The sequence below is a fragment of the Myripristis murdjan genome, chromosome 16, assembly GCF_902150065.1.
Source record: "Myripristis murdjan chromosome 16, fMyrMur1.1, whole genome shotgun sequence".
Classification (NCBI taxonomy): domain Eukaryota; kingdom Metazoa; phylum Chordata; class Actinopteri; order Holocentriformes; family Holocentridae; genus Myripristis; species Myripristis murdjan.
In genome coordinates, this window is record NC_043995.1 from 17,735,593 (window position 1) to 17,763,388 (window position 27,796).

Consider the following 27,796-nt stretch of genomic DNA (forward strand, 5'->3'; position numbering starts at 1 on the left):
TCTGGCTGGATTTGTAAATCCTCGCAGGAAAGCTCCAACATACTTTGCTGACACTAATTCTGACTTTCAATTTAAAGTGAGTAAATTCAAGGCAAGGGAGCTCTGATCTCGTGTAGCTGCCCTCGCGCTTTGGGACGGAGTTCTGTCATGTTCCCTCCGTTTACCTTGCTGTGGGGATTGTGTAGTTCCCGAGGTGTACATTTCCTTGGCAGCTCCTCACAAGAGATATGAGTCACAGTAGGAAGGTGAGGCTGTAGCCCTTGACAAGTAAGACACACAGCTAATGGTTTTCTCAGGTTCCACAGCAGGGAAAAAAAAATCTTTTCACTCTCTGTGTTTCACTCTGTGTGTGTGTGTGTGTGTGTGTGCCATGCAGGTCATATATGCTGTGTGCTACATTTGTGTGTCAGTATTCCAGCTCCACACGTTACAGCCACTGACTCTGCTGAAAGTCAGGAAGTATGTGCCTCAGTGTGTGCAGGTAAGTTATAAACGTGACCTGCCTTTGTGTTTGTACCAAACAAAACAAGTACACTGTGTACGGCAGTGGTTTTAAAACTCTAGCGTACTAGTGGGACCAAGGAGGTGCCACATAAGTTGTGGGATGCAGGAAAAAAAATCCCCCAAATTTCCTCATTCATTGATATTTTTGTTGTATATTCCAGTGCTCATTTCAAGAAAAAACAAATATTTTCTCATGTAAATTCTCAGGAATCAATCAATTAAACGTTCTTCTTTCTATTACCTGCCCCTCTCTTAAAAATAAATGTTTAACATAAGTTAAGGCAACGTGCTTAGTCAAACCATTCTTCGCAACATTATGCTTAAAATACCACACTTACCACACACATGAAAACTACAGTGAATATATATATTCAACCAATTCCTCAATCGATTAATATTTTTCAAACATGATCTTCTTGTATTGCTTCTTATGTATTATTTTTATACATTTTATTTTTCTGAAAGAATCATTTGTTTGCTGGTGATATAAGAAATAATTATGGCTTTTCCATGTGCATGACATTACTTATGCAACTGCTCGTTCTCTAGTAACATAAGGAGGAAAAACTACTATCCCAGAGCCTTTGTGGGTGTAATACTATTCACTGGGCTCGGTTGTAGTAGTAGCAGCGGCATTGCGTACATTGTTGTATTCTCTGGTTTTTCCCCAGTCTGGAGTTTGCAGTGGAGGGGAAGCCCTGCTTGTCCCACCTGGAGAGGAGCAGACTGCTGGCTGGCCTGGTAGTGAAGTGCCTTTCTGCAGCCTAGTTCTTTCTGCTGTGTGCTGCGCAGGATAAGGAGGAGGAGGAGGCCTAGGGTGAGCTGGGCCCCAGTGCCAAGCGGCTGGGCTGGGCGGGGGGTGTTTATCAGCTCTGCCTGCCTGTACATAGTAAAATATCCCAGGGGTAGAGATGGGGGAGGCCTGGGGAGCCCTTGGAGGGGGTTGCAGCAGCAGGGGCAGGTTACTGAGAGGCACTTTCCAGCTGAATAGAGGCTGAGACTCTGATTGTAGGTCAACTCATGGGGCAGATTAGAGAGAGATTTGTCTCTGCAGGGAAAATGCATATGAAAATGAACAAGAATGAAGCAGTGCATTAAAACAGCTTTGACGTGCTAACACGGCGAACAATTTAATCCTCCGCTGCGTTAGTGCGTGTGTGTATGCATGCTTTGTCTTTGCGTATAGGCAGCGTTAGTGTCTGTGCCTGTGCTATGTGTATCTGCCAATAAGAATGTGAATAACCCACAGTTATTCACATTCATATGTCTGTCTGTGCAAACCCTTTCTGAATCTCCAGCTCTCTCTCTCTCTCTCTCTCTCCCTCCCTCACCCTCCGTCTGTTACTCCCTCCCCCTCCTTCCCTCTCTGTGTGAGCGTAGTCTGGGCGCTGAGCCAAGTGGAGTGTGTTTTTTTGAATGAATACCTGATGCGGCTGATGAGGCTGGCTGGGGGAGGAGCCGTGTCAGTGGAGTACTGAGAGAGAAAGAAAGAGGAGGGAGGGAGAGAGAGAAAGAGAGAGAGAGAGAGGGTGAGGGAGAGAGAGAGAGAGGCAGCCAGGCAGAGAAGGAGCTGGCGGTCTGGTGGCCTTGCATAACACACGTTGGAGCAGCCTTGCACGCAGGACTTGATGCAAGCTTCACCAGAGGGGAACTTCCTTGAACGTCGGCCTGGCGCAGGGGCAGATTGTTGAGGCAGGGGCTGCGTAGCCTCCACCTCCACCTCCACCTCTAGCCGGAGTCAAGAGGAAGGCAAAGCAGGGCTGGATCAGAGCAGAGCAGAGGCTCCGAGAGAACAGCACGGCACAAAGGAGAGATTCAGGAAGAGGAGTCCTAGGAAACACGTCTCCAACATTCACTCACACACACACACACACACACACACACACACACAAACACACACTCACACAGACACTCACACACACACACATACACACACACATACAAACACAAACACGGGTAGGAAGAATCCCTGGACATGCTCTGCAAGCAGTGGCTGTGGAGATACTGGTGAGCTATTCTTAGCACTCTAACCAGGGAGGGGGGTGGGGTGGGGGGGGTGGGTGGGTGTCTCTTTTCTTCTTGATTTGTGGCATAGTAGTATTTTCTGCCCTGCTACTCCACTCATGCGCTCTCACTGTCATTCTAAAGCCCCTAGAGGCTACAGTCACTGCATCTGACCAGAGTCATACTACTGCAGCTAAGAGGCATTAATCCCGTTTCGCTGCAGCCGTGCTCACTCAAAGGGACGCCTGCGTATGTATCTCTGTGTGCATGTTGTGTGATCGGTGTATGTTGAGCCGTGATGCAGAACTCCAGAGTCATTGTGAAGACAAACAGCCTGATCCCACTGCCTGTTCTTACTGTCTGCTTTAGTCTGCCGCACGGTTGGTCCGCCTCTTAAAGGGACAGGCGCTGCTGTACAGATAGAGGGGGACAGGAAAATGGCTCTTTTGGGTTTTAGAGAAAGGCATGCACGGTATTGATCCACCTTGTGCCAGGGAAGTGGGTTTGATTGAGGTGCGATTCTGTTTATACTCAAGGATTCACAGTCATGTGTTCTCCACAATGCCTCCCCTTCTGTTTCATGCAGGAGCTCAGCTTGATAATGATGTTTTTGTTTTCTATATATAGCCGTTTGCTGGCCAGAGTATGCACTGTGTGTCTATGACCGGTCTAGTAAGTTAAATTTGAGGTAGAACAGTGCTTACAAGCTATGTGTCACGCTGTTGTCATTCATTGTGACAAAGCACGGGCTTTGTCCATTGCATTTGTGAGAACCATTTACATAAAAGCTCAGGAAACTATGGCTAGAGCTGCCACTGAATCATTTTCTTCCCCTGCTATCGTTTCCCATGCTGTAGAGAAATGTTATTGGTGTGGAATGGTGGATCAGTGTGAGGAGTAAGTGGTGGGTCTGGGAACATGACAGGAGACTTAGAGCTTAAGCTGGGGGACCGGAGCAGCTATATACCGACGGGTTAGAGAGGAGATGTCACTCCGCTGGGGGTTGGGGGGGCTTCTCACCTGGCGACAACAGAGTGGAGAGGCTGAATGAAAACATCGCATCAGAACTTCCGCGTGGACATGACACACACACGCATACGACTACACGCAACTATTTCTGTGGATTGTGCAGCTTTTGAGTGGGAGTATGAAAGAGGATCACATCATGCCGAGGTCGCTCTATCATTCCTGTCTGAGCTGAAAAGCAGCAGAACAGAGAGCTGCCTGTCTCCTCTCCTCTGTCATGCCTCCCCTACACGTTTAAGAGGTGACAGTCCCGGGCCAGGGGACTGACTAAGGGCCCTCCGTGCTGTGCGGCTCAGTGTGACAGCCACGTCTTGAAAGCTCTTCTTTGTTCTGGGTGGTATCACGTAGGCTGTATGTTTGTTGGTTTCAGCGTTCTAATAATAGGCTGACGGTGGAAAATCTAGAGAGGCTTTTGGCTAGTGAGCTCTGTGTTTGTGTGACTGGTGCTGTCTCTCCTCTTTACTCAGTGTGCCCATGTGTAGACAGCGTTGTCTCCGGGTCAAATGAGGAAAGAGACCTTCCTTGAGGACGTGCCGCTGTATCTGTAGTCTGGACAGTGAAGCAAGTGATGAGGCGTGATGTCAGATCTGTCATTTTGGTACGTGTGTTATTTATGCAGCCAGCGGTGATGGAAACTGTAGCACGCTTGGCTTTGTTTTACGACTCCTTCTCATAACTGTGCCTCATATGTTGCTGCCATGATGTCATTATAGTGTTGACATGGTGTTGCCGTGGCCGGGTTGCCATGGTGGCATGAGATTGTTGCCACAGAGCGTTGCCGTGGTGATGCTGCACGGTGTATCTCAGGCTGTAGCAGTGGCTGTGTTGCTGCTGATCGGGGATCTCTCAGTGCGGTGGGGGCTATGGCGCTCTGATGCTGCAGGCGCTGCTCAATGTGGGTCAGGAGAAGCGGCACTCGCTCCTCTCCTCGTTCTCCATTCTCTCTCCCTGTCTCCGTCTCCTCCTAATCTCCTTTCTTCTCTGCCTCTCTCCTGTCCCCCTCACCCCCTTTATATTCCTTCTTCTCCGTTCTGTCATCCTGCATCGCCTTTCTCCATCTTTTTCCCCATCACTCTCCCCTCTCTCTGCTCCTGTCTCTGTTTCTGTGTTTCCCTCCACCTCTGCTGCTCCTCTTCTTTGTTAGATCTGGTTGATCTGCCAGGCAGTGTGGCTAGATAAATTGCATGGATGCTTTGCTGCTTCTGCTCTGCTTTTGGATGGAGTGACCTTGTCAAAGTCAGTGTTGGAGGTAGATGGGTCTAAATAGAAACTGGCCAAGGTCGCGTTCCATGTTTTTCTCCTTGTCTTTATGTAACATGTCGGTGGCTGCCCACTGTGGTGAACCTCCTCTGTAGTACGAAAACACAGTTTTGTGCTGTCAATAGCTTGGCTCCTCTGCATGCAGTGTAGGGGGGGGGAGAAAAATGAATGGATAGACGCTTGTGCCTTATACACTCCATCTCTGTGGTGCCTCTGGCTAATGAACAACCCAGCGTCCTGTGTATTGAACCTCAGATAAGCCTGCAAGAGGGAACAGTCAAGCTGCAAAAGAAATATGAAAAAAAAGAGAGACAGAGATCTGAGGCGGTTAGAGGTTGCATCTCACCACTGCTGAACTTGTATGGATGCAAGTCAGCCATGTGTCTGTGTGTCTGTGTGTTGTTTTTGTGCACATGAGAATGTTTCAAGAACTGTGCAAGTGCTGGTCAGTGAGATACTGTATGTCTCTGCAGTCCAGTCAAACACTGATAGTGGCTATCTGCTGTCTGTCTCTTGTTGACACAGTTTGGTACCTCTCACTAACCCACTTTCTGTGCTGTCATTTCCATCAACAGTTCCTCTGACCTCCCCGTTGCTGGCTAGAAATAAAGAGCTTGTGTCAGTGCTCATTTAACCCACCCTCCAGGCCACCTCTCACTTACCCAAACTCTAAAAGGGCCTACTTATCTGCAGCCCTGTTTGTTGTCTGCTTTGTATTCCCTTGAACTTTGAAACACCACTCGAAACCTATTGTTAAAATATTTCAAAACACTGCAGTGACGATAACAGAGGCCCATTTACATTTGTTGCAGTTTGTTCCGGAACTGTCTGCCTAAATGTCATTTTCACTTCAATTTTCTGATGTGCCCATTGACCCAGAGTTCCTGTCTGGGGGTGGATGTTATATTTGCAGTTGCCCCACTGACACAACGCAAGGTCTGGGAGTGTTAGAGCAGAGACAAAAGCATGACCTCTTCAGTAGCTGTTACTTTATGCCATGAGCCCTTCGCTTTGCTCCGCTCTGTTTTCCACTGTAGAGCTTAGAGCGCTCTCTCTCTCTCTCTCTCTCTCTCTCTCTCTCTCTCTCTCTCTCTCTCTCTCTTATACACACACACACACACACACACACACTGGTGTAAAACATGAAAGACATTTTCCACATTATGTAATTGATGACATACACAGCCTTGTAGCGTATCTTCCTTTGTACATCATGTATCATTACTCATGGCGAGGCTTGTTGTGGTACGGCAGATCAGACAGTGTTGATCCTTGATAATCTCCAGCAGTTCTTGGAGAAACATTCCCACAGAATGGCCTTTGTGTTGTGCTGGGGAGCATTAGATGAACACACATTAGACAAGCGAGTTTTGCCACTAGGTATACCACCTAGTGGCTGAACAAAGAACAGCACGTTTACAAACAAAAACATTCATTTCACATTCATTTTAAAATGAAAGAGTTATTTTGCTTATGTTATGTTTCAGTTGGAAGTTTTTGTCAGTGGGATTTTTATAAAACAGATTACACAGTGACTGTGCTTACTGTCCCAGTGTTTATATGCAGTCAGCACAGTGAGTTTGATTTAAAGTTATGATTTCTAATTTTAATTTCCGCATAATCTGTGTATCTGATTTTGACCTTCTCTCTGCCATCAGATTTCTGCTGAAGCGGAAGAGGTAGGTCGGACAGAAATGATTCCTCATGAAGTCCATGGCGCTCATTCAGTGGGCCGACATGACTCCATCTTCTCTGGTCTGAGACCTGGAGCCGTCCACCAGTGAACTCAGAGGGAGCCCAAGCCACACGGTGCACAGGGAGGCTGGCCCCGTGACGCAATCACGGAGTGGAAGACAGAGAAAGACAGACTGAGAGGAATAAGAGACGCACTACTAAGGATTAGTAAACAACACTGATACTATGAAATCCAACCAGGAGCGGAGTAATGGATGCCTGCCTCCAAAGAAGCGTGAGATCCTGGCTCTGGAGCAGAGGCCAGTGGTAGTTGCCACCGCAGCAGCTCCGGCCGCATTGGCTACTGACAGTCCTCACACAGAGAACCTGGCCTGGCTGGCTAGTGTGGCCAGTGAGCGCTGCAAATCCAGGGATGCAGAGAGCCCCAGGTGTCCTGCATCCTCCTCTTCCTCCTCGTCTCCCTCCTCTTCTGTCCCATCCTCGGCCACTCCTCTGTCTGCTGTGCCCCTCGCCTCACTTCCCACAGTTTACCCCACAGCCCTTCCCCAGCAGGCAGCAGGGACAATCCAGTACACCCAGCTCGGACCTAACGTCCAGTTCATCAGCTCTGGGCCCTACGCCGGCTATATCTCCTCTCATATCATCTCCACCAATCCCACCTCCGCCCCCAACAGCTCCACTGCAGCAGGACAGCGCCCCCATGTAGATGGATACACCACGGCCCTTATCTCTCCCGGCACCAAAGGGGAGCAGCAGTTTCAGATAGGCCTCTCTTCCACAGACCTGGCTCCTGTGTCGCTGCCCAACTCCACCCAGGTCACCAGCCAGTACATCCATCTGGACAGCAGAACACCTTTGACTGTCACCTCACCGACTGCCCACCTCCCCCTCCAGCTCCATACTCATCCAGCTGTCCTACCCCACACACTCACCCTCGCTCCCTCCCAGCTGGTGGTTCAATATGCAGATGGTTCCGCTGTAAAGAAACCAGAGGCACAGGGGAAGGGTGTGCTGAACGGGGAAATCGAGGTGGTCAAACAGTCTAAAGCCTCCAGTCAGCCGGTGAACCATCAGCAGGTCCAGAGCTATGAGGCCAGACACATCCTCCTCCCTGCAGACTATGGCCAAAACCCCTCAGGACTCCAGACCTCGTTGGTCCTGGTGGCCCAGCCAAACAGCGGAGCGGAACACGAATCTGGCTCAAACAAGCTCTCCTTGGTCCAGACGGAGAAGGGGGGCATCTGCTTAGGGAAGCCTGTATCCAGAGCATCCTCCTTCACTTCCCTCTCCTCCTCTTCAGAGGTGCTGAAATCTGCTGCCCCTCATACAGTCATCCAGACCACTCTACCCCCCGAGGAGCTGCCCACCAGCTTTTATTCCTCCACACAGCCACCAATCATTGGCTACATTGCCAGTGCAGGGCATCAGCATACTGTCAGCTACCACGCTGCACTGCCTCAACATCTGGTCATCCCAAGTGGCCAGTCACTCATCATCCCAGTTAGCGGGTCTAATAACGCCGCAGACATGGAGGTTAGTCGTGCTGTCAGCTCCCTGACTGCCACCACCACCCCTCATATATCCACCGCTATGCCACATGCCTACCTGGCCACTGCCCTGTCCAAATGTGAGGTGTTGGGCTCAGATGGAAATCCACAGCCCCCTGCCATTGCCCAGGCTCCAGCGTTACCTGTCCTGCCTTCTAACCCGGCTCCCACCGTAATGGCACCTCCCTCCCCTGCACCTGCCCCTGCCCCTGCTCCTGCACCTGCCCCTGTCCCTGTCCCTGTCCCTGCCCCTGCCCCTGTCCCTGCCCCTGTCCCTGCCCCTGTCCCTGCCCCAGTCCCTGCCCCTGTTGCAGCTCCTGCCCCTGCCCCTGTCCCTGCCCCAGTCTCTATCCAAGCCTCTCCTTCAATCTCCTCTCCCTCCTCCCCTGTGGCGCTCCCTCCATTCTTTATGCGAGGATCAATCATCCAGTTGGCCGATGGGGAGCTGAAGCGTGTGGAGGACCTGAAGACAGAGGACTTCATCCAGAGTGCTGAGATAAGCAGCGAGCTGAAGATCGACTCCAGCACTGTAGAGCGGATTGATAGTGGAAAGACGCCGAATGCTGTGGTCATCCAGTTTGCTGTGGGAGAGCTGAAAGCCCAGGTGAGCTTTTCACTATGATGGTTAAAGGACCCTACAAGTCCTGTTTTGCCTTCTCATCAACAGGTGTGATCATATCTGTTTGTCTCAAATATCAGTGGCATAAGTGTGTACAGAATGTGCTTCGGTAGCTTGGAAGTCAAGGCCATCTCAAATCAGTTCACTCCCATTTGTGTTCAAAAATGTGAAAAACTACTCGTGAAAGTTGCTACACATAGATAATTCCATCTTGTGAATAAATGGCCAGCATGTACTTGCGCTAAAATGATCGTAAATCCATTAGTATTTGTGCACTTGAAAGGCAAATTTTAATCAGGTGCCTTCAAATTGTACTCAGTGACGCCCTTCAGCTTAATTGTGAGTGGTTGTTGTTGACAGCTTTGGGGACAGAACCCAAGTAAAGCAAAGGCCAATGCCTGGCTGAAAGTTGCATAGCGAAACAAGGAAACACGTTCCCTGTAGGTAAATTAGAAACAGAGGGCACGTTTGCTTCTGAGCCCGTAATACACCTAAACAAAGCAGCTAGCTTCAGCCATGACGCTCATTTCTCACCGGAGCACTCGGGAGGTAAAAGCATGTGGACCGAAAAACCTCACCAAGCTTTGAATGCACAACTCATTTGGTATTAATGTGCATTAGAGTTATGTTCCATGTATGTACTAGAGCCTTTCCAGTGAGCCAGGATGCACAATGCCCTGATCCTGTCAGACCTGAATGGAACAGAACATTAACATGAATTAATGTCAGTAGCAGCACCTTTGTCTACCTTGTTATGGGTAGATGCAGGTGTTGCTAATCAAAATAGCTGCTGTGAAGGAAAATCTATAGAGTAACTTTAGCTAACATACATGTTGCTTAGTTATTCAGGAGATGTGATTTCCTGTGTAGCAGTTTTCATTTTTCATGGGGCAGTTTTTTGTGATGTTGAATGCGCTCGGGAGTGAATGTGGGTGGGTTAGACTTGACTTCTAATCTACCAAAGCATATTCTGTGCACACTTATGCAACTGACATTTGTGACAGATAGATACGATCATGACAAGAAGTCAGAATAGCGCAGGAATGGTCCTTTACATAATGAATTATGAGTGTATATGCCAAACATGTTGACGTACGTGTTTACTTGTCATGTTAGCAGGTAGCTAATTGTTTGCTGTGCATGTGCTCTTACCCAGGTGTGTGTGGAAGTGCTGGTGGAGTATCCCTTCTTTGTATTTGGCCAGGGCTGGTCATCCTGCTGCCCAGACCGGACCACGCAGCTGTTTGAGCTGTCCTGCGCTAAGCTGTGTGTAGGTGATGTGTGTGTGTCGCTGACCCTGAGGGGGCTGAGGAATGGTTCAGTAACAAACAGCCAGGGCCTGGGGGGCAAGCTGAAGACCAGCCACAACTCTGACTCCTACCACAACATGGAGTCATCTCTAAGGAACAGTACAAGTCCAAGTCCAAATGCTGCGGGCAGCAACAGTGGCCTCCTGATGAAGGCCTCCAGTTCAGACAGGCTGGAAAGGGACCAGGTACCAGGACCAGGACCAGGACTAGAGTTACCTCCAGGATTAGGAGCTATCCCAGGACCAGGCGGGGCGGGCTATGGAGCAGGACAGGGGGCTGCCGCTGACATGCTAGCTGTCTCAGGGAGTAGAGACATGAGACAGGAACCAGTGAAAATGGACACAAAGCCTCCTTCCAAAATGCAGTCTGGTGACCCCGATAGACCCACCGGCCGGAAGAGACGCTGGTCAGCTCCAGAGAGAGACCAGACTGAGAGATTTGAGGAGGAGCCTCCTCTGACTCTGCCCAAACCCTCCTTCATCCCTCAGGAGGTTAAAATCAGCATTGAGGGCCACTCTAGTACTGGGAGTGAAAGGTGCTTGAACAAAAGATTAGACTGTTGAGAGGACTATAAGGAATTTGAATTACTTGTGGTTTGGTTTGTGTCATTGTTTATCCCCTCTATTTTCTCTCTATCCAGACTACTGTAATATAGGCTGAGTTTACACAGTATTTACATGTTTCTGTCCCATATAGGTCTGATATCTACAGTGCAGTACAGTAGAGCACCTTCATATGTGGTATCAGACCCAAAGTCAGTGCAATCAATGCTGAAAGCAAAACATGAATGCAGCGTGAATGTTGAGTATGAATGGCAATCAGATGTTTGAGAGACATTTGACTTGCATGACACCTATAATAAGCTGATTCTCTTTCGTCTTGTGGCTTAACCCTGTTGGATACAGACCAATCCACCATGCCGCTTTATCACACGAACAAGCACAGACCCCTCACGTCAGCACACAGAAACTGGGTAGCCAAATCTTGACTTGTATTTCTCATCCTGTTTGTCTCGCTGTTTTCTCGGTGGGTACTGACGTTGTGAGTGGTAGCACGAAGTTGGAGTGAAAGAAACACCACGATGATTATTTCCATGGCAACGCTCGCTTGCCACTGATCACCATGGCTATGCTCTCTGCTGCCTTGTGCATCTCATGCTATTTTGATGATTTTTTTTATTACTCTTTTCTCTTTTACATACCATTACACATTTTTAGATCATTGGATTACTTTGTGGTATAACAGGTGGCACTGTGCCACTTTTGTATGTTTATGTGTGTTTGCGTGTGTGTATGTGTGTGTCTGTGTGTGGTCTGTGGTGATACCGGGGCTGTCAGAAGGAGTCAGGTTTGTGGCTGGTAGCAGTGAGCTAAGTCTTTCCTACAGCCAGCAAATGTCAAGGCCAAAAAAAGGCCTGAATGTATCTAACAATGAAATTTGTTATCAATATTGACTCACAAAGTTATGCATGTGCTGTTTGTTACACCAATAAAGAATATATACTGAGAAATTGATACCAATGCTTTTGCAATATCTGGGTCACAGCAGCTGCACATTGGTGCATTGCTTTGATGAGGTTCCTGTGCTTTATCTCGAAAGTACGTTTGTATTTGAGTCTCATAATAATGGTGGAATGGAATTTCACCCAAGGACGGCGTGTGTGTCACCAGATTACACCTTTTGTTTGGCCCTCGTGGTTTTCTGCTGCATTTGAAATCTGAACTAGTAAGGAAGCCTCAAGGCATTGCAGTCCAGTACCTCTGAATAGTGAGTTTTACAGAGTTAAGTGTGTGCTCAAACCTCATCCTGCAACATTTTATCATCTAAATTCCATAAAGTCACAGCTGACGACCTGAAATCCAAGCACACTTTACGATTACTGTTAAAAAAAAAACAAAAAAAACATGGCTTAGTATTTACTCTGACATGATTCCTGCCCTGTTGACTGCTTTATCAGACAAACAATATGGCCTTAGATTGAACTACCATACAGCAGCACATGGTTTTTAGGGTTTTACCATTAAAACCCGATTTCCTCAATGATGGTATGCCTTGCTATTAAGTCCATACCTATCATATCAGAGTACTGCTATTTGATGAAAAACAGCCTTGTCTGTCTTTATGTAAGTGGATAATGTGTACATGTCATGTTTTTTCTTTTTCTTTTTCTCTTTTTTTTCTTTTTAGAGTAGAGCCAAAATAAATATATTACCGTTCATACTCAGGAACAGTGTGTATCAAAGTCTCTGTGTAGGAGGACTGTGGTGTATGTGTGTGTGTGTGTGTGTGTGTGTCTGGGCCTGCAGCGAGAGTGAATATGTGCGTATTTACAGTCACATGTGTATGTGTGTGTTCTGAGCAGCAGCACTTTGATGAACCATCCGGTGGGGGTGTGGGTGGTGTCGCTGTTTGTAGTAAGATAGTTTCCCTCCTTGGCTTTGTGAGACGTTACGAGATTAATCAACTGACTGTTTTTCATCATTTCATATCCCACAAAGTTTATGGTTGTGGGAAATAATTGTATACCGGGGCAGGGAATGTAAACACACATTGGGCGAGCTATCTCAACTTTATTTTTTGATTATAAATAGAGTCACTATTGAAAGAGAGAACAAGTGAGTGAGCGAGAAAGACAGACAGGGGAAAGAGAGAGGTGCAGAGTTAACTAGCTTGTTTGTGTTGTTCATGTATAATAAATTGTATCCTAGAAAGTGTACAGTGTGTGTATAGATTCAGTGTATAGGTACAGTTTTACCCATATGTAGCCTATGTATATGCCACAGCGCCACCTCTTCCAATCATTCCATTATCTCACCAGTTTCAAGTGATCCTGCTCTCATTTCTTTGTCAGTTCAGGTATTTATCTGATGTATATGAATGTGTTATATAAGTCTATATAACTAGTCCTGTTCATATTCATGTTGGACTTGCACCCTGTAAAATAGGTGTTAATAAGAAACTGCAGTTTATCACGATAGCCATTTATCTTTTCAAGTCATGAAAAGGCGTTTTTATCGTATACACAGACTGTTGTTTTCTGTTAGTGTTTGACTGCTCAGGCTAAACACTGCCCAGTGACTGTTCTCCTCCCCGAAAATGATGTGGTCCGATAATCTTTTCCTGTCAGAAATGAATCTTTCAGCTTGGCCTCTGTCGGTATTTCCCTTATCAAACTGGATTGCAGACTTTTCTTTTGAAAGGACACAATACCACAGGCAAAAATCCATGAAATATGAGACTGATGCTTATTTTACGGCCTTGTATCAGCTTGTCGGGAAATACAATAATGAAACACCCTCTTGCCTACAAAGCCGGGTTCCTGAACATGTGTTTTCAGAGTCCCTCGAAACAGTGTTGTTAAATAACCAGTGTTGTTTTACGGTGTGTGAGCTCTGCCTTGTGGTGATCTGATGGAATAGCACTTTGACCTGTGAGGGGTGTAAGATAGTGGATCATGTGCGGTGATGTACAGCACGGCTGAGTGAAATTGTTCTCAAAAAAAAAAAAAAAAAAAGACAGAAAAAAAGAGAGAATACAACAACTCAGCGTTTTGTAAATAGCCAAAGTCTTCCATTATAATTATAATGTTGGTATGACCTTTTTTGCCATTGGAGAGGATAAACACTGATCCCTATGTACAGACCTATTTAAAGTAAAGTTTTATTTCAAATGTACATTATCATTTATTTGATAGCTATACGGGATGTTGCTTACTCTTTCACCTAAGATACTTTCATTTGCACCAGCTCAAATAACCAGGAAATGATGGGAGTGAAAGGCTTGAAAATAATTTTGTAAATCGGCTCAGTTGGTTTGTTGGATAAATCTCAAATAAAATTATGTCTTGTATACAATATGTAAGTATCAATAATGTCCCCTTATTTTGATGGTGTTACGGTTTGCTAGTCAGAACTGTTAAATCCTTACTTCAAATGTTTGATTTTACATTTGATCAAATTTATTCAAAGAAATAAAGAGTATAAACAACTGATTGCCTCTCTGTTCTGTGTAACATAAACACTGTTTTTGACAAAATGATTGTGTCCAGCAGCTTCATTCATGTGTGTGTTTGTTTGTGTGTGTGTGAGAGAGACAGAGTGAGAGATGTACCAGTATTTTATGATTATTATTTTTTTTAATTTTGTTTTATGGTTTGCCTGCTGTGTGACTGACCTCCTTCAGTTCAGCAGCACCCACATCGGTGCAGGTGGAGCACGAGCACCCAGAAGATCCCAGCACCCTCCTGCCTCTGCTCCCTTCACATCCTGTGAAACACCATAGTTAAGATGTTGTTGTTGCTGTTGTTGTTATGTAATAGCCCACAGTGGATCAAAACTGTCACTTCAACTGGATGTTAAAGGTCATACAGCATTTTTAAAAAAATGACCAATGCACCTTTGGTATTGACACTTGTGTTATTTTTTCAGTGTGCTGGTTGCTGAAATATTTTTGAGCGAAGAAAATAATCTTTTCAAACAATGTCTAAAAATAGCCTTTTTATCTAAGTGAGAAAATTATTTTTCATGACTGTGTCAGAGCTCATCCCATACAAGAGCTTTGCCTTACTGCCCTTATTCCTCCTCTTCTTTTTCTTCTTTAGAAAGGAAGAGAGAGAGAGGGAGGGAGGGAAAGTTGTCAACAGTTTGCCCAGCTGACTGTTTGCACTTTCCTTTAATGCAACAGCCAAAAATCAAAACAAGAATAACACACACACACACACACACACACACACACACTATAACCAGTAGCCTTACAAAGCTTGGGGTTCTGGCTGATCAAAGGCCTCGTGCTCAGGAGTAATTAGGCAGGATAAAAGAATAAAAGAATACAGAATTAAAAAAAATAATTCTGGTGTTGAAAGGTGGGAAAGACAAAATGACAACAATCTATCCAGATCGTATTCATTACTGTCTTACCAAAAGCTTTAGAAGCACTGGACACAGCCCATAACTAAAGCCTTTTAGTTTCCAGATATTATCCTTTGTGGTCTTTAGGTGACACTCTTAACTCTTTCTTTTTTTTATATTTTATTATATTGCATTTTAAAAAGATACTTTGTCCCATTGCAGTAAAGGTTGTAAGTAAGTAAATAAGTAAGCAGTATACAGTAACTGCAGTAATACGAGAAAAGCTGATAGTTTGTGGTATCAGTGGAGTCTGTGGATAGCCCGTTAAAGCTTTAATGAGTGGTTCATCAAATATGCCAAGCAATGTTTTCCATGTGTGTCCAGAGGAGGATATTGTGTATGAAGTGCATGGTTTTCCTCCCAGCCAGACCTGTGTGGTGACCCAGGGCTACGGTTCAGATGTTAGTTACGTTGGACGGTGGGAATCGTGTTCTTATCAACATCAAAGGGAGCACAGTGAGAGCTGCCGCGACACTTTCCCTGCAATGACAACCTTGCGGGGAAATGGCAGCTTCAAATAAAGTGCTAACAGATTGGGAGACTTCTTATCAATGTCGGGTCAGTTTTCACTACATGTAATCCAAAGCTGGTGCTATAATTAGTTTTGTTTTTCAGAGCTCCACATGTATTTGAAAATAAATAAAAAAATGTGTCTGTGTGTTGAATAAAGATCAACTGCGCTACATAAAAAGAAACCCTGCATAATAAGTGGTATGTAGCTATAATACTTGGGTTGCAAAATGTTCCACCTGAAGTTCAATATTATAAAAAGGTCTTCACCTGAATATGTTCACTATGACTCATCAGTGCAGTGTGTTTTCCTCAGATCATGTTGAGATGATGCAAATCGGCTTTCAGATAAAGGGAAGAATAGATTAAAACTGCACAAAGGGCCAGTAAAACTGTAGTAGACTTTTGTTTTCTGATAATTATGGGACTTTAAATGTGAGTTTGCATTTCCTAGTACAGCAACGAAATTTTTAATTGACTTACATTCATTCTCTACAGTCTTTTCTTCATGTTCGCCATAACCAACTTATACCTAACCATAACCTTTAACCTACAAGCCTGACTTCTGCCTGTAGCCGCAGCTACACTGTGTTAGTGTGAATTCTGTTCATGAGGTGTGTGTGCAGCAAATGCACCTCACAAATACAGATCTGAATACTGGAACTACTGAGAACATATGAGTGGTGCATAAGAGTGACGTGAATTGATATTTTTCTTGGTACAGCTCAATAAATCAGTGCCTCTGGACGAAGATCGCCTCACTTGTTCTGACCAGACATTTTGTTGTGATTCTCATTGGACAGCGACCAGCAGCCTTCAAGTAAAATTCTCTCCAAAAAGCAATCGCCAGCTGTCAGTGAGGATGAATTCAAACTTGCTATTACATAACCCACAGATGATTAAGTTCAAATTCAGGTTTACTGAAAGCCCAATATCACTGTTCACACTCTTAAAGGACTTCACAGTTTCCAACAAACAAAACAGGATGACGCTTCTTGACTTAATCCTGATAGAAGGCAAGAAAAAACTCCACAAAAAAATTCCAGCTGCAACAGGGACAAAATGGAAATCTTGAGCAGGACCACAGACAAAAGAGACGACGTCCTGGCCAGACAGGTGGCGACCCAGTGAGCAAATTACAATCAATACAGTCTTAATGTAAAAGAAAACACACTAGCAGACAGTGAAGCTTTCATGTAATGATGGCAATATGAAAGAGTATGAAAGGTTCAATTTTCTGAAGAAGATCTGTTTTGCTAGTTGGAAGTAATAACAACATTAAAAGTAACTGCAATGGCTGTAAACTGTCAGTATTTTAGAGTGTTAGCTGATGTAGTTAGCAGTTGTGGTAGCAGTACATGAAGCAGGAGCTGAAGTAAAATTTAATGTAGTTGGAAGTCGTGACTCAGTGTTGCATTCACTCATCTGTGAAAACGTTTGGGCCGTGCCATCCTCAGGGGAGCTGTGACCCGAAGGTTTGCAAAACAGGCTTGTGACCGCCGGTTCAGTCCCTCTGTAAGGTTCAAGAAAAATACAGGAAAAATTCTGGATTGTGAAAAGTGAATGAATGGAGGTCGATACCCACAGCTGAAGTGCCCTTGAACAAGGCGCTGAACCTCCAGCTGCTGCAGCGGCCAGCAGTGTGTCAGACTGTGTGCTGCACTGTGTGGGACTGTGTTGGTGTGAAGCAGGGCTTTCTGAAAAACAGCATTCATCTTCAGGGAACTCTACTCTGCCCTGCATAAATAAAAGTAAAAAAAAAAAAAAAAAAAAAAAAAAAAAGATGAGATTGAATGACACTTTTTTAATCTAATTTTATTTTATTGTTGCATTTTTGGACTTTCTCCTACACCAGTGCTGTTTTTTCTTAGTTTTTTGAGTTCCTTTTGACAACCTGATTGCAATTTCATCTCTGTTTAGTTTATAGTTATTATTGTTATTGCTAAGAGCTTTAAAACAGTGCTGATGTGTTAGTACTGAGCACATTTATCAAAACCAGCTCTCTTAGCTATGACCTGCAGTTGATACTGATCCTTTTCGGTTTAAAATAAGTCAATATAACATAATGTGAGGTAACGTAAGGTAACATAACATAATATAATATAATATAATATGTACATTTTCCTGACAGGACTGACTGAATGAGTGATTGACTGACTCACCTGAGTTGAAACACAGACTGACAGACCAAACTTAAATCCTGAGATGCAAGTTGTATTTAGGCCTAGTGCACCACCCACATTTATTATATTACAATATTCTTTCAGTTCTGAGATTTCAGAGCTGATATGTTATATTGATATATGATAATATTAAATTACCAGTACATTACATTAAAAAAAAAAAAAAACAACTCCATTGCCTTGAAAGTGCAGTCAGTGGTCCAGCAGCCAAGAGTTACTCCATCCATTTGGTGCCAAAATGTCGACTGACACCACTGGCTCATTAAGTTTTCCCAGCAAAATTAAAAATTAAAGTCCACTTTGCAAAGCTTGTCCACAGAGTTTAGTTTCACGTCCTCGCCACAAGAGGTCTCTTTCTTGGCTCACAAGATCTGCTTCAAGTCTTTGTATTCTGCAAACACAACTCCAGCAGCCTCAGCGTTCAGATTCACTTCCACATTAAACCACCAGGGGGAGCAAAAGTGACTCTTCTGAACCAGAGCCAACAAGAAGAGTCTGCCGTTTCTGCTTTCAGAAATAACACTTAATAATTATCAATTATTGAATGCACCGTAAATGTTTGCTTTCAGCTATATTTTTCTTCTGAAATAGTTATAGAAGGCTAAATGGTGGTTAAATACACAAACTAAAGGTTAAATGGAGAGAAAAGGATTTAATCATCTTTCAAGGTGATTATTTTATATATGACTATGGAAGAGGCCAAAGTTCATGTTAAAATGCAATGAGGTTTGAATGCAATAGAATCTGTGCAGTGAAAAAGTGTAAATGCTATCATCATAATGTTGATTAGAAAATATTAAGTTTTCAACACACTGACACAAATATTTGGTGTCTGGGATTGAAAGCCAAGGAATGAACACCAGTAAAATGTTTGGACCAGACACAAAACTATGCATTTACAACATCAGTTAACTGAGAAAATATGTATGTAAGTTCTGAATGCCAGTCTCAAAGTTCAAATGAGATTTTTACTCTAATTTTGACGGTTCCTAAGTTGAGTGTTCAAGCTCTGCTCTCTAACTTTGGTCATGTTGGGCCAACCGCTCTGACAGAATGTTGTGTAACTTTTCAAAGTCTAACAGACATATAATTTCACACAGAATTCTCCCAGTAATTGAAAAAACATTTTATTTCAATAAAACTTCACAACTGATACAAAATCCAAACATGACTCCAATATGAGACACTTTGGTTGAAAGGAACATTGTGTGGGTGCCGCTAGAAAGCTACAACTGCTCTGTGTTTTAAGATCAGATCCATACAGGTATACATGCAGTTATGTAGACAGTATAGACCCATGTGTTGTCAACAGCATTTTGATATGGAGTATTTATGTGCAACTTGTTTCCTAAGACTTATTAAGTGACACATTTGAGGAAAAAAAGTGGAACAAGACCTTGAATTAGCAGGGAAAATGTTTTTTCTCTGTTCTATTCCTTCAAAATGCAATGCTCATTATATTAAGACACTAATAAATTCTTCATTTGTAGTCTCCTTACTTCCCTCCATAACCTTTTTCAGAGGTTTTGTGATTGGGTGTGACTCAATTTAAAGCATTCTTTATTGTTCAGTAATATCTAATATACTAATTAGTCACTTATATACATAAAGAATGGAAACATTAAGCTCTAATAAAATAATGCCAGTGTAAACAAGCTTCAGTATCACGCAACGTCCAAATATTGCACATACATTCATAAATATACAAATCATCTTTGTGCCTTTGTGTGTGTGTGTGTGTGCATGCATGTGTGTGTGATACATGTTTTTAAGAAAACAGAAGACTTAAATCAGGGTGACACTAGAGGACATTAGGCATATGCAGGGAAAGGTGCACATACACACATACATGCACACACACACATACACACACATGCACGCAGACACACACACACACACACACACACACACACACACACACACACACTCTTGCATAGATCTCAAGTCTCTCTGTGTCACTTACACAGACACACAGTGGGAAAGAATGTGGAGCTACAGAAACATTTAAAGCCATTGTCTTCACAACAAAGTCCAGTCTGTCTTCAATTCTGGTGCTTCATCAAAATCTCCCACCAAAGTCTGGATAAACAATGGACATGTGTGTATGATTCAGTCTGTTAAGTGTGTGTTTTGGTCCCAGTCTGGCTGCTCTGAGCCACGTTGTTTGGTCCCAGTCGTCTGTGTGCTGCTGCTGACTTCTGCCTGCCTCTCCATTCAGTTTCTTCAACCTCTGGCCAAAGAACACCAGGTCCACCTGCAGACCTCAGATCCGATTTAAGTTCCTCAGAAGGTGCTCGCTCGCCCCCTACCCATAAGACAGTCCTCCAATCAGGAGCTGTTGTGTATCGTCTTAGGCGTCCGCTGATTGGTCAGACGTCAGCTGCTCCCGGTCTGAGACGTCGTCGTCTGCGGGGGGCCGCGCCCGGTCGAAGAAACCACACTGTGGGAATCACGTTGGTACATTGTTGGTTACTTACACAACCACAAGGAAAGCTGAGGGTGGTGGATGATGTGTGTGTGTGTGTGTGTACCTTCCACATGGCCAGCGTTAGAATGGCCAAAACCAGCAGGCCCAGCAGTATGGCCAGGATGATGACCCACAGCGGGACAGCAAACGACACATCGGGGGTCCCCCATAACACCAGAGTCCCCATCTGCGGCACACACACACACAGACACAGAGTTAGAGGTCTGCAGGGCTGTTTCTCTCTCTTAGGTGGAAACACACAAAAATACATACAAACACACACATATCCACACACATAAGCACTCTGATCGTTCCCCCAGTCTTACCGAGGTGGTGTGGTGGGGCAGGGTGGGCGGTCGGATGCGGTAAGGCAGGGCTGTGACCGTGAACGACACGGTGGAGTTGAGAATGTAAGGATCGTTACGCCGCTACAAGAGACACAAGATTATCTATTAGAAGATTATTCATTAGAATCTACATTTTATACTTAATGTGATTTGCTATTGTTCGCTTATGCCATCCCACTTGTTTCCAGTGCAGTTTTAGGAATTGCATGTGTGTGGAAATGGGACGTATGAACATTTTTTGGTGTATTTGTATGTGCTTGATCTCCTTTGCCTGCTGTGGTGACTGTTGGTGATGAGCGTGGCTGATTGTGACTGTGTGTATGTATGTGTGTGTGTGTGTGTGTGTGTGTGTGTGTGTGTGTGTGTGTGTGTGTGTGTATGTAGGTTGTTCCAGGTAGCTGATTGGTTCCAGCATCCAAGGGTGCAGCCCCTCAGCTCCTGTAGGCTTTCCTCCTTCCACCTCAAGCTGCCAGTCCGTTTGTTTGTGAAATGCTGAAACTGTGTTTATTAATTAATATACCAGCCCAGGTTCAGCGGGGGTGATTGGCATCTTTGTTTAGTTCTTCTCTCCTGTTTATGTGGAGTTAGGAGTTAGTTTGGCCTTTAGCCTTTTTCGTTTCTTTTTTTGGTGAGGTAAGTTTAGGTTGTCAGCTCTCGTTCTTTTGTTTGCTGTTTTGCCCTTTGCTCACCCCGAAGCCAAAAAAGATAAATAAACCTTTAAAAAGCTGAAAATCTCTTGTTGCTGGTGATTCATGGGAGCTGGGAAGGAGGAAGTCTCTGTTGTTCATGTTGCGCCAGGGTTTCCCCTAGGCCGGGCTGTAACAGGAAGATCATCCCACCAGCAACAAGAAAATGACACTTGATTCAAGAAAATTCTGGAAACAAGTCGATTAGCGTTGGAAACAAGAAGGATTATCTCATCCCACTGGCAGATTTTTGTTCACTTGTTTTGAGAAAAACAAGATTTTAACAGACTAAATCACTTGTTAAGATGGAGATTTTTGTTGGCAGCGTTACGGGTGTGTATTAGTTCACCCTTTACTTTATATCAGTTTAATCTGATCACACCACAATAAAGCCAAGAACTGAAGTGATAAAAACACAGTGAGAAAATATAACCTCAGTCATAAAACAGTGCTAAACACAGAAATGGAAGAAACAAATAAGCAAGCAGTGAATACAAATACCAAGATGACAAGCAAAGACACTGACCTGTAGGAAAGTGTGGGCCCAGAGTCTGGAGCGGATCTTGACCACAGCGCTCTGACCTCGATCCAAGCGGCCAACCACACACATGATCCTCAGACAGCTGATATTAGTGCAGTTCTACAGAGAAATGCAGAGAGGGGAGAGAAGCATGACAGTGAAGCACAACTGAATATTTAGGAGATTGTTTTCATGAGAAAACGTACACTTACCAAGGTTTTACCGCTATAACTCTGAGTGGCGCTGACAGCTCGTTTGCGTCGGTGAGGAGGAGCACTGCTGTTTCTTAAAAATCCCAATAACTCTGGCGTGTCCTGGAGAGATGAGATCTAACAGAGAGAAAGACACAGACAGAGACAGTTTGTCTAACATCTATTAAAATATTAAAAACATGGTATAGACTTTTAATCACAACTGTCTTACGCTTTTGAGGCCATCACACTATTAAGATATATATGTCTGAGCTTTTGGCTGTCATTTTTACTACATTTACAATAAAACCAAGTTTTTGGGATTGGGCAAAGACGGGGCAGAACACAGAATCACCTGCTCCGTGAAGGTAAATACCAATTGGTGCCAATGTTCACAGTCCTTGGTGATATTTTTAAATCTTCTTTCCTATAAAGCATGTGTTGATTTCTCACGTATCCCTACATGTTGACTTGTCTGTGCGCAAAGAAAAGGGACGGCGTGCTTTGAGGACAGCTATTACTCAAGAGCCTACTGGGCAGGATGAGGGCTGCTGTGGCTCTGCTGTTCCTGTGCGGTGCATGGGCCCTGGAGGGGTCCCGGGATGCCACTGCATTCACAAATTCGGCTGACCAAGTATTGGCTCAGGTGGAGCAGCTCAAAGGCATATTGGAAAACACCATGAGGAGACTTGAGAGACTGGAGAGTGAGAACAAAGGTACTACAATGTGAGAAAAAGACAGAAACAGAAGATAGAAATTATAAAATGAGTTAATGGAAGATTAGATAAGGATTTAATGTAAGGATAAAACTTGCTAAGTTGATTGAGATGTTTCGAAGGGGGATTTTCAACCATGCATGAGACTATGATTCAGAAATAAGTCTTCACTGTTTCATCCAAAAGACAAAATCTACACCTCTCTGCCTGTCTCACAAACATACAGCCGATCTGACCGTCGCAGACAGCAGACTGACAGCCAGCGAGAAAGAGCTGGAGAAGCTGAGCACAGAGAGAAGTAATGTGTGGGGAAAATATGTCTTCCACAGAACACATACATTATCACCGTAATGCTATGAGTCCTTAATGTACTGATTTTTCCTCCTCAAATAGATTTATTCAAGCTTACCAAACGAGTACAAGCATGTGAAAAGAATATAAAGACTCTGCAAAATGACAACAAAGGTAAGAAAGAGTCCATGTGGAGAATCTAAAAAAATAACATATGTACACAGACAAAATGGTCTGATTTCTATGAATCTTTAGGTACTTAATGTCATAATAAAATGCCAACTTTTTTTCCTAATCTTGGTTTCAAGACTTGGCAACCAAGTTGGATCAGCTGACAGAAGAGAACGCTGGTGCAGTAGCGCTGCAAAAATTGTTCAGAGAAGGGAGAGCATAGCAGTGGCGGAAAAAAATCCTGTTGAAACACAGTAGTTGTGTAAAAGTGACACAGTTAACTGACTACATCCAACTCATGCAGCAAGACTGACAGTTTTGTGGGGGAGAGACTGACAGCAAAGGAGGAAATTATAGCAAGCCACCTGATGAAGACAAAAAAAAAATGCAAAGTTTAAGTCAACTGTTGAGTTACCCACAGTGAAACATACAGTCGTTTTCTGTTTCTGTAGACCTGAAGATGAGACTGACAGCCAGCGAGAGGAATGTGACGGATCTGAAGGCGAAGAATGAAGGTGGGAGAGAACTGTCTGCGTTTTTCAGGATGATTTTCAGCATGTGTAAAAGACGAGGTTATTCATAGCCTCATTTCATATAATTTTAAAAGGCCTGGTAGACAATGCATAGATGGAAAGAGACAGGGCATTTTCTTTTAAAGGAACAGTTCACCCAAAATACAAAAATGATACATTCCCATCTACCACTAGTGCAATCTATGAATCCATTCATCCATTAGTTTCTGTGTGATTGGGGGATCTTGCTTGTCTCCCTTCACCCCAATACAATGGGTCTGAATGGGTAATTGTGTTTAGCTCAAATTCATACTCACTGAGGGCATGAGGGTGAGGGTTTAATACAATTATGCGTCAAATGTGGCAATCTGATCCGAAGAGGTGGCTTTGAAAGAGAGATTTGAAGAAATGATTGAGCATTTCTGTGTTTGCAGCTCAAACAGCTCAGTTGACAGACATGGAGAACAGACTGGCAACGAGTGAGAACGCGGTGAAAACCCTCCAGTCACAGCACACAGGTAACAGGTGTTACCTGTGTACTACTCTGGAAGACTGACCGCCAGTGAGACCAAGATGATGTGACTTGCTGATTGCTGATTTGAGACGTATACTATATCAACCCTTGTTGTTTACTTGTCTACAGTTTACTTGTTTACTTGTCTACCTGCAGCTCAGGTGACAGAAATAACTAATCTGGAAAGCAGAATGAACACCGGTGAGACAGAAGTTGCTGAGCTGAGGGAACAGAGTACAGGTACAAAATATTTTTGAGATGAGTACGATAGATGTAACATTACTGTAAGTGTATTAAATGGTATGATGAAATAAAAAAGTGATGAAAATAAATACTGTATTTGTTTGACGACAGCTCACATGGGCCAGATGACAGACTTTGATACCAGACTAAATGCGAGTGTGAAAGATGTTGTGGACCTGAAGGCTGAGAGTAAATGTAATGTGTGGCAAGACTTTTAGTATTTATACTCAACATATTATCTGTCAGCTAATTATCACACCTGGATTAACTTCGCCCTTCCTACTGCAGCATTATTGGCCAAAGTGACGGCTTCTGAGAAGAATGTAGAGAAGCTGCAGACGGAGAATAAAGGTGAAAGAGAATAAAAGCATCTCATTTTAGCTCTATTATATGGAAAGTGGATCGCACTGTACACAGATGAAAAGAGTGATGCATTTTTCCCATTTCTATAAATTCTTTGATACTGAATAAGCAAAATGAAAATGTGAAAGGTAAAAGACAGAGTAAAGAAGAAAGGCTACACAAAATTGGTATTATAAAAGAGACTATAAAGTGATTCATCACCTTATGACATTTTAAGTGTGTTGTCAATAAAAGAACGGGTGAAATGCAGAATCAAGATTAAATAAAGATGTCAGTGAATATTTATGTTTCTGCAGGTCAAGCAACCCAGCTGACAGCTTTGGATGGCAGACTGAACATCACTGACACAGACATGGACGCTCTTCAGACACAAAACACGGGTGAGAGAGAGAGAGTGAGAGAGAGAGAGAGAGAGAGAGAGAGAGAGAATAGTTTGCCTGGTTAACCTTTTGCACTTTTCACAATTTAACACAGCCACGAAAGAAGAACAATAAATATGAATTAGATTGTTCTACTTATGTGTTCAGGTCTGAACTTTTGTGACTGGCTGATAATGAATCACCTAAATGATTACAGCTCAAAATACAAATTTGTCAACCCTGGAGTCCAAGCTGACAGCCAATGAGAAGCTGGTGGAAGATCTACAGGCAAACAGCACAGGTAAGCGCCATAGCGTTGACTTTTGATTATTCGAGAGTAAGATCAGTGGTAACACTTTACAATAACAGTACAACAATTAACGTTATATGTTAGTTAATGCCGTAATGGTTAATTAACTGTTAGTTAATGATTAGTATGGCATTTACTAATGTTAATAATATCTACAATAACCTTTGAATAACTTGTAAATTAATACTTTAGCATGAACAGCATTAGTAAATGATTCTTAGACACATTAGTTAACGGTTAGTTAACTGTTACTTAATGTTCATTACCTGTTACTTAATGTTTATTACGGCATTAACTAACGTTAATTGTTGTACTCCTATTGTAAAGTGTTACCAGATCAGTTAAAATCAATCAATCAATTCATCAGCCTATGACACTGTATGTAAACAGAGATGGTAATGTATCAATGACCCTGGATATTCAAAGCTCAGGACTCAAAGTTGACAATCTTGGACATCAGACTGACGGCCAGTGAGAAGCTGGTGAACAATCTACAGGTGAACAGCACAGGTAATTACAAGTGTTTAATGTGATATCATTCATTGTACTTTCACATAGCAGGAACTAACCTGGTTCAATAAAGGTTAACAACAAATTGCTATTTTTTGCAGTTTTGATTATTCAAGACAAGGATCAGCTGAAATCAATCAAATCATCATGGTACATCTCCACAGGGGTGTGTCTTTGATGCGTGCCACTCGGCAGTGTCCTCCATGCAGACACTTCCAAGCTGCACCGATTGGACGAATTTAACACTCAAACAAACCGGATCAACATGGCAGGCTTTTGGAAACTTTCTTTTATATTACAAAAAAAATGTAACTTAAGTGTGTTTCTAAAAATATTTGAGGTGACAAATAAACCATGCAGCTGCTGAATTCATCTTCATTTTAGCTTGACAAGGATTAGTTTAAAAGTTGCTCGGCTTTCTATACAGCTTCTAATTTGCATAAAGTTGCCTGGACTTCAAGTTTATGCAAATGAGGAGATGCCGACATGATGCCCTATCTCTCAAAAGGCAACATGATGCTACCAGAATGCTTTGCAAGGCTGCTTACATTGACAATGAATATGAAGCATCAAACGACTGATCCTGTGGACATGTACCATAAGACAGAGTGTCATCGATATAGAGGGAGATAAGAGGTGGATGAAAATGTACTGAAGACCGTGAATAATTACAGCTCAGGAGTCAAAGTTGACAAACTTGGGCTCAAGACTGACAGACGGTGAGAAGCTGGTGAACAACCTATGGGCAAACAGCACAGGTAATTACAAATGTTTTATGTGATATCATACTTTTCCTCAGGATATTATTTGTGTTACATTTTGGTTTGCTTGTCTTGTTGTGTGCTTTAGCTTTTGTCTGAGGCTACTTTATGTACTGCTGGTATTGATGACCCTGAATAATTACAGCTCAGGATGCAAAGATGAAAACCCTGGACTCCAGACTGACAGACAGTGAGAATCTGGTGAATGATCTACAGGCAGACAGCACAGGTAACTACCATATTACTGTGCTTTTTGAATACCTGAAATAAATCACGTCTTCATTAATCATGTTGTGTCTCGCTCTAAAGACCAAACAGCTGCGATATCAAGTATGGATGGCAGACTAGCTGAGAGTGAGATTCAGCTGGAGGAGATGAAGAACAAGATCACAGGTACAGAAGAAACAGTTAATATTCTGGTCAAATTGTGTTTTTGCCATTACTGCATTTTTCCTTAACATATTTAAAGAGCTTATCAGTGTTTTGCATGTTTGAACCCATTCAGTACACTGCAAATATAAACTTACATACTTACATACTTAAACTGCCAAGCTTTTTACAATGAAATTAAAATGTTCATTTGATAGAAGTGCCTCGAAATTTGCTGTCGCTCCAACTAACATTCATGCCTTTGTTTACAAGTCACAGACGTTTGCATTTCATTGTAAGTTTCTCTTCAGGGATACAATTTGTTGTGTGATGGGAATCATAGGTTAGACAGAGAAGAAAAGAAAGAAAGAAAGAAAGAAAGAAAAATCAGGAAAACAAATTTCCTGCATGGTAGTTAGCTGGACTGTCACAACTTTTCCAAAGCAAGAAGAAGACTAATCTACATCTTCCTTTTTTTTGTTTGCTTATCATGATAGGTTTCATTTTTGGGTTTAATATAACACATAAATGCAATGGTGTTTGGCAGCTGACTTTAAAATGCTGCATGTCACAGCTTCCTTACAGAATGTGGATTCACCAGAAGATGTGTAGACTTAATAACCTGAATTAGGAAGCAATTTTGGAGAGCAGACTGAAAAACTCTGACACTAACTCAGAGAAAGAGAGCAAGAGAAGAACAAAGAGAGAGAGGGTGCATGATGATATATTAATGAACTCAAATGAACACAGCTCAGGACTCACAGTTGAACACCGTGGACTCCAGACTGACAGTCACTGAGAAACTAGTGAATGATCTACAGGCAGACAACACAGGTAATTGCCATGTAACTTTGATTTTTGATTATACAGGCACAATCAAGCATTTGATAATCACTATACG

General features: G+C 43.3%; 2 protein-coding genes across 2 annotated transcripts in view; one reads left to right on the forward strand and one right to left on the reverse strand.

The window, feature by feature from the left end:
• Positions 1 to 1,941: 1,941 nt before the first annotated feature.
• LOC115373994 (ataxin-1-like) lies at positions 1,942 to 13,506 on the forward strand. The gene is made up of 3 exons (XM_030072674.1): positions 1,942 to 2,511; positions 6,453 to 8,640; positions 9,812 to 13,506. The coding sequence occupies exons 2-3, from the start codon at positions 6,715 to 6,717 to the stop codon at positions 10,526 to 10,528; spliced, it is 2,643 nt and encodes an 880-aa protein (XP_029928534.1). The 5' UTR covers positions 1,942 to 2,511; positions 6,453 to 6,714; the 3' UTR covers positions 10,529 to 13,506.
• Positions 13,507 to 18,681: 5,175 nt separating this feature from the next.
• The window catches only part of itga8 (integrin, alpha 8), a 59,743-nt gene continuing 50,628 nt past the window's right edge, over positions 18,682 to 27,796 (reverse strand). The window contains exons 26-30 of the mRNA XM_030073227.1: positions 21,798 to 21,914; positions 21,592 to 21,705; positions 20,359 to 20,460; positions 20,097 to 20,219; positions 18,682 to 20,005 (exon numbers count right to left, since the gene is read on the reverse strand). Of these exons, the coding sequence (XP_029929087.1) occupies positions 19,916 to 20,005; positions 20,097 to 20,219; positions 20,359 to 20,460; positions 21,592 to 21,705; positions 21,798 to 21,914 (546 nt within the window). The 3' untranslated portion in view covers positions 18,682 to 19,915. The remainder of the gene's footprint in view (positions 20,006 to 20,096; positions 20,220 to 20,358; positions 20,461 to 21,591; positions 21,706 to 21,797; positions 21,915 to 27,796) is intronic.

Bases quoted from the DNA above. Each gene is read 5' to 3' on its own strand.
- LOC115373994 (XM_030072674.1), top strand. From the start codon at position 6,715: ATGAAATCCAACCAGGAGCGGAGTAATGGATGCCTGCCTCCAAAGAAG. The intron at 8,641-9,811 runs GTGAGCTTTTCA...GCTCTTACCCAG, and splicing joins TGGGAGAGCTGAAAGCCCAG to GTGTGTGTGGAAGTGCTGGT.